Here is a 14,066-nt window from a genome sequence, read left to right as displayed (position 1 = left end):
TTGAAGAGATCTTTTAGTGGGAGTACGCCTGCCAAAACCTCGAGACTCATGGTATGCGTTGAGGGCATACATCCCAACGCAATACGGAGACAAAGATACTGAATTCGCTCGAGTTTAATGAGGTGTGTTTTGGCAGCTGATTGAAAACAGAAACTGCCATACTCCATCACTGAGAGAATAGTTGTTCGATACAACATAATAAGATCTTCGGGATGGGCTCCCCACCAGGTGCCGGTAATTGTACGGAGAAAGTTTATTCTTTGTTGACATTTTTTACTCAGATACCTAATATGGGCCCCCCTAGTACATTTGGAGTCGAACCAGACCCCAAGATACTTGAATGACATAGTATGAGTGATCGGTTTACCCAAAAGTTGAAGCTTTGGTTTTGCTGGTCTATGCTTCCTAGAAAAAACCACCATCTCTGTTTTCTCCGTGGAGAATTCGATCCCTAGCCCAATGGCCCAGGTTGAAAAATTGTTCAAAGTATCTTGTAAGGGTCCTTGCAGGTCGGATTCATTTGATCCTACGACAGACACCACTCCATCATCTGCAAGTTGTCTTAGGCTGCAATTTTGTGTAAGGCAATTGTCGATGTCGCTTACATAGAAGTTGTACAAAAGGGGGCTTAAACATGAGCCCTGGGGGAGGCCCATGTAAGAGACCCGACTTACTGCCGAATCTCCGTGAGAGAAGTTCAAATGTTTCTCACAAAGCAAGTTATATAACATATTATTCAATAGAGGCGGCAGACCCCGAGAGTGTAATTTGTCTGACAAAACCTCTATTGAAACAGAATCAAAGGCCTCCTTTATGTCCAAGAATACTGAAGCCATTTGTTTTTTCGGCGTAAGCCATTTGAATTTCTGAAGAAAGCAACGCAAGACAATCATTCGTCCCCTTGCCCCTGCGGAACCCATATTGTGTATCTGAGAGTAGGCCATTCGTTTCAACCCATCGATCAAGGCGAAACAAGATCATTTTCTCCAACAATTTCCGTATACAAGACAGCATTGCTATTGGGCGGTACGAATTGAAGTCGGACGCGGGTTTACCGGGTTTTTGAATAGCTATAACTCGTACTTGTCTCCAATCATCTGGAACAATATTATGCTCCAGAAATCGATTGAATAAGTTCAACAAGCGATGTTTCGCCACATCAGGGAGATTTTTCAGCAAGTTGAACTTAATTCTATCCGATCCCGGAGCAGAATTGTTACATGAAAGGAGAGCAAGAGAGAATTCTACCATCGAAAACTCGGAATCAAGATCGCACCTATCTTGTGGTATATCTCGAACAATTTTCTGCACGGGAGCGGAATCGGGACAAACCTTCCGTGCAAAATTAAAAATCCATCGATGTGAATATTCTTCGCTTTCATTCGTTGAAGAGCGATTTCTCATGTTTCGAGCCACTTTCCATAATTTTTTCATTGACGTTTCTCGTGACAAACCTCCCACGAAATTTCGCCAATAAGCACGTTTTTTCCCTTTGATCAAGTTTTTAAATTGATTTTCAAGGTCCAAGGTCTGAAAATTTTCAGGGGTTCCACGTTGTCGAAAAGCTTTAAATGCATTCGATTTTTCTACATAAAGCTTGGAACATATGCTATCCCACCATAGATTGGGAGGCCTTCGACGAATAGTGGAACCTGGGATAGGTTTCGTTTGAGCGCGAATCGCGCTGTCACAGATCAAATGAGAAAGGAAGTTATACTCCTCCAATGGAGGTAAACCATCTCTGGAATTGATGGCTAGAGCAATCGCGTCCGCATATTTTTTTTCCAGTCAATGTGTCTTGTGAGGTAATATGCCATGTTTATAGATTCAGAAGAATTCGACCCAATGGTGATGGAAATTTTGAGTCTGTTCATATGTTGGTCTAGATGAATTTTCGAAAAAACCAAGTATGTTAAGTTGCTTAATTAGGTAAGGTCTTCACGCCCAGAAAGTTTCATTAGGTTCTGAGAGAGTCATGCCAACATCTGGTCGAGTTGGCGCGAAATCCGTCCACTACAATTTCGTAGAGTTATTGATGTTTTAGATAAACGTGAAACAACATGTGGAAAACGATTACGTCAACTGACAATATTGACACATCTGCTCGCGCGATGAGAAAGGGAACCATTTGAATAAATTTTTATTGGCACCAACCCATTGCCTACATTTTGCTCTTATTCACACACAATTGAATCGCTGTCTCTCCAACGTACAATCCAACATTTTATCCGCACGGTAACTTTATTTCAGAACAAGAAGCGCACGAGACATGGGTAGATGCATATGTTGTTCGTGGCTGAGATAAACTACCCGTTTTTATGGTTTCTCGGGAAATCTGACTTTTATTAGTTTTTGAATCGGACACGGGTGGACAAGTGTGGTACCAAGTTGTTCGATCTCGGCCCTGAACCGATTCGAGCAGCTCTGGTCTTCTGTAGCTCGCTTCGATGCAAAGCTGACCGTGAACCATTTTCACCGTGCCGTGAAGAGTTTACGGTTTGTCTGGCGCCGAGCCAAAATAAGCCTCAAACGGTGCTGCTTATGTAATGTTCACCTTGCATCGATCCTCCCCTCTGCCTCATGAAACGTGTGTGTTCAACAGCGGGCCAAGTTCAGAGCCAAGCCGATGGAATAATTAATTTTCGTTTAGAGTTTGACATTCAGTCAAAAACATGTTTCCATTCAATTCAATTTGATGGGTTGGCACTGAATGAGTAACTGTGCACCTCGGTGTGGGTTCGGACGATTCATCTTCCGGTGTTTGAAACGAAAATGTTGGTTGGGAAATAGTAGTGGATTTTTTTTTGAACAATTAGTGTAACAAAATGAAGCCTGAAACATTAGAGAAAATTTAATCATGGATCTAAGTAATGATAGTGTTTGATAGTTTTATGTGACAAATAAAGAAGACTTAAAACTAAGAAAAAATGTCATTGAGACTCAGAGATATCAATAAAGCGAAAGTACAAAAAAACAACCTAATACATGAGACATCCCTTAAAAATTGAAAATCTAAAAGTTCGAAGCAACCATAGTGACTAACCCAGTCGATAGCATAAGCCACTCTTTCACCATGAACTCCACCGAGTCAGTCGGGCCACCCTTTCATACCGCCTCCGCCTAATTAGGAGTAATGTTTCAAGCTTCCGAAAGGACACTCCAGTCACGTGTGCTGCTCCCCCTTGAGGGATACAACTTTCGGTAGCAATATAGCGAATGACTGAAAGGGGACAAAACATGAGCCCAAAAACAACAACAGCAGCACACGAGGGACTCTGAATATTCGACCGCTGTGCATTTCCCCCTTTTTAGGGAAGTCGATGATGTTGGGTTATTTCAATGGGCCGCCACCAAACACTGCACTGCTCCGTATGTATGTGCAGTATTCGCGCCGATTCCTATCTGGATCGATAAATGGTGCTGCTTGGAAAAGCCGAGGGCGCGAGACTAGCATATTCATGAGTACAACATGCACACGCTTCTCGTCGGCCGCACATTCGCCGGGTTGACCATGACCCAACCCGGGGATGGGATAACACAGAAGGAATAGGCGTTGAGAAGAACTGTCCGAGAATTACTAATTCTCCAAAGAATGGGATACGAGGTTAGCTTCAAAATGCACATGAAAAAATTCAAATCTTCCCGATTGATCGTCGTAAATAATTCTCACGCCGTCTGATCGTTTTAAATTACGGAATAATGGTGTTCATGTATTCCGGAACAAAATCAAAGTATAATTTATGTGAAGCAATTGAAACTATTGAATATCTCAAGTTAAGTGGCATAATCTGCAGGTTGAGTCCTAGTAGGTATTTTGGTATTGAAAATTAATGTTAAATAATTTGTTCAAATAACAACATAGGATTATTAAACTTCAGTCATTTACTCAGGTGCCGGTATATAGCGTGATACAGCAATACATTCAGTAAGATTAGATAACATGTCTGAAGAAAGTCCACTCTGGATAGAGAAGTTTTATAATGTATGTTTCTCATTTTTTTCATTCCTCGGCAGTAATTTCTGAACTCTTCAAATTCATGGCACTATTTGTACCATTGTTTCCATTTTTCCTTTTTTGACTTCGTTTGTAGCAGCTAGTTATTTTAACACCCAGATCTGGGTGACACCTTTCTCGTTAAATTTGAATAGGATTTTCGAACGGAATTTAATAGAATAGGCACTTAAATGTAAATATGTAAAATAATCAAAAAATCAAAAACATAAAAAAATATATTTTTTGTACTATACTTTTAGACGATTTTATTTAGCATGACCTATTTTGTAAGTATGTTTGTATGATTATCTGTAGGATTGACCCATATCAATAGTTAACCCCCTTACTGTTACCCAATTGATCTGAAATTTGGAACAAGCCTTTATCTCTGCTGTCGTTATAAAACTGCGTCGGGGTGACTTACTTGGGCCATCTAGTATCAAAAAATGTTACTGTATGATGTACGTGTATGTGTATATATGTACAGTAGAATCTCGATTATCCGCAAGCGGATGATCCGCGGTGCGGTATACTCACTTGGTATACTCACAGTAACCAAAAAAAAGGCCCTATCCGAGTTGTGTAATTATTATTCTCATTCTCAGAAAAAAAAATTGCAACTTGCTTCTTCTTTTAGCTTTTTATCTACCAAGCGCACAGAACAATGAAAACGAATCACAAGAAAAGTCGGAGTTGCCAAATGTGATATAGTTTGTGACGATTATTTTCCCACAAAAGTGACATATGTTCTTGGTATGATATATTCACAGAATCTTCGCAATCGAATATTCGAATCGAATTACATTTTTTCATTATTATTGGCGACACTGTACAATTGGTTGAAAAAATATTTTTATAAGTTTTCAAATCGGCAGTCTGTTGATTTCATTCGGATTCATTGGCCGCTTATTTCTCTAGCGCACCGAGAGTTGAATTTGGGCCCAACATGAAACTCGACCAATTCGCTCTGGCCGACGAGAGTGTTAAGGCTATCCTTAACACTACACTCCAAACTAGGTTTGGCTGACATGTGTATGATTTTACTGCATTAAGAGCTGTTTGGCTATCTGAGAAGACACAGATATTGGCATACCTGTATTTTCTAGCCAAATAAATATTTAAATATGTTAGAATAGCTTGTATTTCTGCTTGAAAAACTGTAGGCCCAGTAGGTCCAGTAAGCTCCCGTAGATTTACCAATTTTGGACCCATCAGTATAAAACACGAGTGATCCTAGACGAGTGTTGGGAACACCTGAATTCAATCACTTTGAAGGGAACACTGCAGTTAGTCTTTGTTTCCATCCAGTCTTCATTCATGTTTAGTATAGTGTTCAGTTGAAAATCTTTCAGAGTTTGTAACTGCCCAGTGAGATCTCCTTCTAGAAAATGTTTTATACGTTTCAGTCTAAGAGCACATTTTCCGCTTCAAGTTGCCCATATTGATGCAAGGGTAGAAGGTAGAAAAGAGCATCTAGGGCTTTGGAGGAGGCACTGGACATTGCTCCAGTTATTGATAAGCATGCCACACGTTGTAGTTCATCGAGCTTTTTCTGAGCTAATATTTGTTTACTTTTAGGCCACCACACTAGCGAAGCATGTGGTAATCTGGGTTAATCTGGGTCAGAGCGCAGTCTGGGCTTTAGATATTGCGTACTCCAGTTGGTCGTTCCAATTTAGTTTTTGGTCATGCATGACACCTAAATATTTGGCTCGTTTTGAAAGCTCTTATTGTACACCTCCCAATCTACGAGGTGGAAACTTATACTTTCTTTTTCTGGTGAATGGAATTATGACCGTTTTTGAAGGATTAACACTAAGTCCTTCCGAGTTGCACCATTTGAGTGTGTGGTTAAGGGCTGTTTGCATTCTATTGGAAACTTGGTATACTCACATTTACTCCTCACTAAGATGACTATGTCATCAGCAAAACCAATGACTTCGTATCCTAAATTAACTTCGTATCCTAAATTAACTAGGGACCACAACAGAGGAGACAGAACTCCTCCTTGAGAGCAACCTCAAGTTGGTTTCGTTGTTAGAGTAGATCCTCCTAATTTAGCTGTTATTAGTTGGTTGGTTAGCATTGCATGTATCCAGTTGGAGATGTATATGTCAAAACTACACTTTTTCATATTTTTATTCATAGAGTTATTATCAAGAAAAGCTGTTAGTGAGATTTCTTTAGCATCAAAAGACTTCTCTATTTTTGAAATTAACGTGTGAAGCGCTGATTCAGTTGATTTATTCGCTTGGTAGTCAAATTGAATTTTTTTGAATGGTCTCCTGTTCAAATATGATGATTTGTTATGGAGATCAATGACCTTTTCCATCATTTTTAAGATGACAGATGTTAGCCTAATTGGTCTATACGCTTCGGGAGTCGTCCTGTCACGTTTACCAGCCTTGGGAATAAATAAAACCCGGTCTTCTCGCCATTTACTAGGAATGTAGCTTAGTACCATACTAGCTCTAACCATCTCCGTCAGAAGAGGGACAGTGATATTCTTGCCTTTTTGTAACAGAACCGAATAAATCCCATCTGGTCCTGGAGATTTAAAGGGCTTCAAGGAATCCATTACCCACTCAACCCTTGACTTCGTAAAGACCGCCCTAGCCATTTCATTAGCTCTATTCTCGTCTCTGATTGGACAAGATTGAGCTGTATTGAAGACCTGCGCGTGTCCGGAAGTCAATTGGATTGAGCCTGGGCCTGACTAGAATTAACCAGTAACCATTCCAAGCTACAGTGCTATTTTGCGTGGCACAAATTGTAATTTCATTATTTAAATAAATTTGAATAGGTATACATGAAACATCGTAAGTTTTAGTGTTAACATCTGTCGCGTCTAGAGACGTCGGTTAATCGTTCGATTAATTCAAATAATCGAATATCTGAAATCATAAGAGTAATTTTGTATCGAATAATTCAAAATCAAAATATGAATACTTCGATAATTGTCATTGTAATCGTGATTAATGAAAAAAGGAATCTTTCTCAAGGTCAATGCATTTTTATGTTAAGAATTGGGCTATATAATTGTTTTTATCCAACCATGTAGCATCGACAACCCGATAGACCACGCGGTCAGAAAGACAACGTGATACGTGATTATTACAAGAAATAAATATTCGCTCGATTAATCGAATATTGAAAGACAATTATTTGAATGAATCGAAAATTGAAAAATGCCCCAGCGATCAATAAATGAAAAATTTAGACATCACTAGTCGCGTCATTATCAAATTAAAAATTAAAAACTAAAAAAATAAGAAACTCAAAATTCAAAGTCAAAAATTAAAAAAAACATGGAAAACTTGTAAAATCACAATTGCAAACATAGGGCAATTTTGAAATGCTTTAATTGTTTTTTATGTATACATTTTTTTATACGGAAAATCAAAAATTCAAAATCGAAAATTCAAAATTAATACTTTGTTGAGAGAAATGAGGGGCCCGAATTTCCAATTTCCATTTGTGTACATCGCAAGGCGTTTCCTCAACACGTTGTCGATTGTGACTACAGTGCATCTTGTTTAACAAATGTGCAATAAATATCGCAACGTAAATCTACACCTCCTATGCGGTCAGGTTTCGGACACAATCTGTTAACTATTTTGTCCATGTTTCGATTTGATTATGTTAAGAGTATAAATGATTTTCCCCCTTCAATTTGAATTTATTTTTTATTGCATTTTGACGTAGGACTTGAATTTCGTCTAATTCCACTTTTGGTAAACACGTTGGCTGAACACGAATAAAAATCACTGAAGAAAATCTTGTAAGAGTAAAATTATGTGTTTCATTTTTCAATTTTCAATGTATTGAGTGAATATAACGGGGCTTTATTCTTATTGCAAGACCATTATATCAGTCTTACTTCATACCAAAGTTTGCATCAGCTTTTTTTCCACTTGTTAGGCAATCAAATTCCTTTTTTTTGCTTGAACTCCTTCTCATCGCTTGCAGTTCACCCTTCTTTTTCGATGTTCCCTTCACAATCGAACTTCTATTGTGGTTTTATCTAGGAAGCATGAACCTGCCCAATTCCGGCTTCAACTATTCGGCAAAACGATCTTGCACTCTATGTTTTCAAATACCTGGGTGTATATTTTAATTCTCAATGTACTTGAGAAAACTCATTGCGTATCTGAAACAGAAATGCCAGCATACAATCGACTTCTTTCATACAATAACCGGAATATGGAAGGGTCCAGAAGATCTCATTTAAATGTATAAAACAACGCATTTATCTTTGTTAAAATATGGTTGTTTTTGCTTCCGATCGGCTGCCAGGTTTCATATTCTCAATCTCACAAAGGCCTAGTTTAGATAGCTCACCATCACCATAAATGAACAGCCAGAAGTGCAACGAAGTACATCAGAATCATTTACTTCTGTTTTTACATCAAAAACACCGCGATAATTGGGTAATTCGATATCATTCATAAAATTCGGAAAGTCATGGCATGGTTTAATGAATAGGGGCCTCAGATTCTGGACTAGTCAGCTTGTTTACCAGATCAATACCCTATCAAGAACCTCTGAGGAGTGATCGTACGAATAGTAGATGCAGCTTACGAGCAGTATGAGTGATTTGGAGAGCTTAAACGAGCAGTATCCTTTGCGTAGAACGAGATACACACTACAACATGGCGCAGCTTCGTCGAAACCACCCCGAATGGGTTATTTGAACTGATTGAGAGCTAAGGACGACCTACGAATTAGAAACTTGTTGTAACTCATGTGAAATTGGTGTTAATTTTGTGAAGGAGTGAGAGTTTTTCCATTTGGATATGATATGAAACACTGTAATTTTAGTTTATTGAATGTTTCGCGCCTGGACACGACAATAAAGTTCAAATGGCCAGTCTTATAAATGGAGATAGTTATTATGTTCTACACTATATACTTCTATTCAATCGACTTCCTACATATCTTTGGAAACCCAGAAAAAAATGAGTGGTTCTATAGTTGTGGAACGCAGTGTAGTTCTGGTGAGTATGTTTGAAGGCAATTTTTACATGCCTACTCAGCCAGGCCTTTTCTCTACATTCTACAATAGTATCCGAATGAATAAACGAGCGAATTGAATGACATGACTTCGAAGTTCTATACCAACAATTCTGTTGATCTTCCATCCTTTGTTGGCGAAAGTAATTGGGATAGTTTTCGTGTTTCTATCTCAGATTTGAATTTAAAAAAAAACTATAAATGGGTTATACCTAATATGACCGCAAGGTTGACGTAGGACTACCGTTGACTTAGTAATCATTTGTGTTTCTTCAATTATCGCACCTCGGATGTTCCTTATTGGGTAAGATATCGATCGTGTTAGCAGAACGTATTCTGGAGTGTAAAAATGCTTGAGGGTATAAAAGTACTACCGACTTGCATGTTTCTGCAATGCCAATTTCCCCAAGTTCCATGGATTTGAAATTTGTGTTAGGGAAACATTACGATTTGCAGAGACACAAGTGAGTACAAAAGTACCCGGAGCTTGCATCTATTTTGCAATGCCGATTCCCCCAGGCTCCATGGATTCGAAGTCTGTGTTAGGGAAACATACATTCATTCTACCGATCGTACCTCAATCGTTGCGCAATCATAACTGAGTGAATTTCCGAGGGGCACTCGCTTATATACCGATTGGTGTGATTTCAATAGCCTGTTTTGAAAGCATTGCATTGAAACAAGTTTTTGGATCAAAAACTAACAAGCATATAACGCAGAGGCGTCTGGTCCATATGGCACCTTGTGCACTGCACAACCTAATATTTAAAAAGAAAAAAAAATATGAAACGCTCCTACTCTGCTATGCACAGACTAGAGCTCAAAAAAGAAACGTCTGGAAAGTATGAAAAACATATGGCTCTCCCAGTCCACGCACTGTGCAGTATTAAGTATATTGGTTTCTATTTTGTACCATTTATTCTATGCTCTTCCCAGTCAGTGCACATCGATTAGTGCACAAAAATTACGTATATCTACACACTGGTTAATAAAATTGTGTTGAAGCTTCGGGTAACTAAACTGCCAATGTGTTGGCAACGACTCTGTGCACAAGAGAAGAGAATTGTGGTGGGTTGATTCAGATCTCCTCATCGATAGTCTCTCTCGATTCTCTCGCAACCCGAGTTTAGACAACCAGATCCAGATCCACAATCGGCGCGCTTTGCGTAAGATGCTTTTATATAGCGGCTCTCTGAAAGCTTGCTTGACGCAGATGATTTATTACGTCATTGACATCAGTCTCTGTGCCCTTTTTCGGTGAACAGATAGAGCGACGCTCACACGCTCTAGTAAATTGCCAATGTATTAGCGTGTGTATCGTGCACATTTCGCTTTGCACGTGAGGATATCCACGCTTTAGATTCGCAGTCGGATTGGCGCACTTCAGATGACAAAATTTCATCCAGTTTTTTTTCGGTGTGCCAATTGAGATTCGCGATAAATCATCACAAATCACACTGTTGGGCAGTATATTGTCAATGAGTTTTTGAAAAGGCCGTTTGCGAAAAAAAACTGTGGAAGAGAAATAACTTTTTGCGAAAATGGATTTTCCGCGGTCAAAATTGGACAAGTTAAGAGCGACTTGTGCTAGAAACGGTAAAATAGTTACACGGAACTTTGATGCTACAGCTCACGACGCGAAGTAGCTTTGTGATTCAGGGACAAGAGTAAAGCTATTTTGTTGGCCTTGTTTGCTGTTACAGAGCCCAGCAGAAAACAGTGTAGAGATACTTTTATTTTTATTTTTTTTAAATTTTTATTAAAAAATACATTCATCTGACATAAGTCTTAATGAACTATACAGAGTAGGATATGCAGATTTGAATCATCCATCTTTCGCTATAAATACTCATTCAGCTACCAAAGAGCACACCAACAACATCATAACATGCCGCACGTTTGAAAAAACTTGCATTGAAGATGCGTTAGATCATGCTAATGAAATCGTAAGAAACAAGCATAATTCAAATGTGAAGAAAAACAGAGAAATTCTCATTGAATTAGTTTGTCTTCTCAGTTCACATGGGCTGAGCTTCCTAGGTCACGATGAAAGCATAACGTCTGTAAATAGAGGAAACTATAAGGACATGTGTAACTTTTTGGCTACGAAAAACATATCGGTTTCCGTCTTCATAAATACCACGGTAGTATTTTCTGGAACATCATAATAAATTCAGAATGAGTTCAGTTTACTGCACTAATTTGGCTTATCACCTGCTAAGCTGGTTTTACAAACATATGATGGAGCTCGAGTGATGTCAGGAGATAAAGGAGAAATCCAGGCGATCGCAAAGAAGTCGTTTCCAAACGCTGATCATATTCAATGTAAGACGCATGTTCTCAATGTTGTTTTTCTACACTCTTGCACGAATAATTCAAAAACAAGGAAATGTTTTTCTTCCCTCTCTTCGTTGGCACCATTCTTTATCCAAAGCCCAAAGTGCGATTACGAGTTGAAGAAATTTATGCAGCAGAAGATCCCAAACTTGTGCAGAGTCAAGTGAGCCTACAGCTCTAGAATGATCAACAAAGTTGAAACATATAATGAAGAAATTTTTACTTGTCTGGAAGAAATGTATCTAGGTAACACAATGTGGGATGGTGATACGATTTCATTCGCACCAGAGATTATAAAAACACTGATCGGTAGCAATCTTGACGATATTTTTCCAGAAATTATTTTATTCGCAAAGCTAATACTAACGCTTTCTCCAACCACAGCATCGGTCAAACAAAGTTTTTTATTTCTTCGTAGACTGAAAACCTTCTTATGATCAACGATGGGAGAGGAGCGACTGAAAAGGCTTATGATTATTGCTATTGAGAACAAATCGCTTCTTGAGCTTCAATATCAGGAGCAATTTATTGGAAAACCTTTTTGCGACTGATTTGCGACTTAAATTTCATTACCGTATCACCAGAAGAAATTTAATTAAAAAGATAATTTGTTTCTGAAAACAACACTCTAATATTATGTTTAAGAAACATTCTATCGCACTCCATTACGCATCTAAACTTATGCAATGTAATATTGAATTTATATACAATCTACTACACACGATTATGAAAAATAGCTCAAAATAAGAATTAGACTCAGAAATGTTCGAAATATGAGGAAACACGAGATAGTTCAGTCAATTCACTGAAATTCTTAGATAAAAAAACAATATTCGAGCACTAATAAGCTCCTTTTTTTGCAATGTTGAGCAGAAATTTATCAAATTTTGGGTCTCGCTGGTTCACCGTGTAGGTGCACAACTTTACTCACGAGACGCCACTGATATAACGCATAGACATTTTATCTTTCGGATGAAGTGTTTATCATACCATTTCGTACAGTTGTTTAGGAGATATTAACGCTCAAAATTTCGTTGCTCCGGCGTAACGCTTTCGTTTTCGGAACTTTGAACTTACACCCCAGTATAGAAATGAAAGACGTAATCCTACGTCAAAAAATCGTAATTTACGTAATTTCTCAATTACGTAATCGTAAGATTTGCGATGTATCAATCAGCTTCATTGAGACTACTTTATAGAAAACACAGACCCCCACGAACTCACCTCCACTGGCGCATCACCGTCATCCGGATGACTTCCACCGGTAGCTCATGGTGCTGTCTCCACTGGGCACCTCCATCCACCAGCGTGTTGTAGTTCCTGTTCTGCTTCTGCTGATGCGATTGCCGGTAAACCGACTCCTTTCGCCATTCGACACTTTGCCGTCTTATGGACTCGGTATCGAAACAGTGACGCATGATAATCACACACCTCCTCTATATTCAACTTCTACATAGACATTCACACACAAGCAAGAGGGCGTTACACGATAACCACTTCACCACTGAAACCAGATGGGGTTGTTGTTTCACTTTACGCCAGACAGCAAGTATCGATTTTGCTGTGCGACTATCTTCCTCAATGACCACGTAACGTTGTTGGGTTGATTTGGTAGAAAAAAAATGAGGAAAGAAAAAAATACACACATATGCTACAGCACAATATCAGCCGTGGAGGTGGCCATGTCAAGAGCCACCTTGACGATTACGACCTCCAGGCATCCAATTTAGGACAAAGCCACTCGAGACTTGCTTTTCAAAAGCACTGCGGACGGGGATTCGTAGATAGAAAAAGGAACATTGAAAATCTATGGCATTGAAAGCCCTGCCGCAAGGTTGGAACTTGTGAATTCCCACTGGTCGATTAGATTTCTCTATCCTACCGGTAATTAATAACACTAAAATCTAACAAAAAAAACCCTTCACTAGACTTGCCAATCGAAACACACGCGCGAGAGACCACACTTCTCGAATGCAGCCCTTACGAATCCCGAAATGCCACTGAAGCCGGAGGCCGGAAAGCTACCCCGATTTCGAGTCTGCTATTTTCGACATTCTATTTCCTGCCCAAATGCCCTCTGTCCTCCACTTCCGCTTCTACTCTCCTTACCCCACAACCGGTTGGGTTGGATGGCAAAACTGGAAAACTCTGTTCTCTGTGGCAAATGAATGGGGGTAAAAAACCAACACTGCTCCGACACACAACATGCGACTGCTATTTTTGATCAACTCTATATACACACCAGCCACAGCTCCACACTATGGGCAGCCATTATCGTGTCAGAACTACGGCATTACGGCGGCACAAATTTTTCGAAAAAGTAGCTATTTTTCCACTGTGTTCTGCGTGTTGTGTCATTCAGGGGTGAGAAAATGCAGGACGAAAGTCTTACCGAAGGGAAACAACGGATTGACCGAAAAAAATACTATGCGGTTCTTTCACCCCCTTTGCTTACGACGCTCCTTCGGAGTTGCTTTGAAGTATTCCTACTTTTTTGGGGAGCTGACCAGTCACGGAAATCGATGGTGGCGATGCGCGCTGAACATGAATCCATCTCTCATAGGGTTCGCCGCTTGGTTGTGCCCAATAATAATTAAATGTATAACGGGTGGCAGAAGCATTGCCAACCCTATTGGCTCCGACTATCAACCCACTTTCGGAGCAGACCATGCGACGTCATTATCGCCATTACCGGTTGTCACCACATTGTCGTTACTACCTT

The 14,066-nt window shown here is 39.4% G+C and overlaps 1 protein-coding gene across 1 annotated transcript in view; it reads right to left on the bottom strand.

Moving 5' to 3' along the window:
• Nucleotides 1-13,233, bottom strand: part of LOC129767798 (IQ motif and SEC7 domain-containing protein 1) — a 424,090-nt gene extending 410,857 nt beyond the window's left edge. Inside the window, exon 1 of the mRNA XM_055768999.1 lies at nucleotides 12,569-13,233. Coding sequence (XP_055624974.1) covers nucleotides 12,569-12,762 — 194 coding nt within the window. The 5' untranslated portion in view covers nucleotides 12,763-13,233. The remainder of the gene's footprint in view (nucleotides 1-12,568) is intronic.
• Between the last annotated feature and the right edge of the window lie 833 nt (nucleotides 13,234-14,066).

Source organism: Toxorhynchites rutilus, chromosome 2 (assembly GCF_029784135.1).
Source record: "Toxorhynchites rutilus septentrionalis strain SRP chromosome 2, ASM2978413v1, whole genome shotgun sequence".
In the NCBI taxonomy this organism is placed as follows: domain Eukaryota; kingdom Metazoa; phylum Arthropoda; class Insecta; order Diptera; family Culicidae; genus Toxorhynchites; species Toxorhynchites rutilus.
The sequence above is the reverse complement of the archived record's forward strand: the minus strand, read 5'-3'. Positions and strand labels throughout refer to the sequence as shown.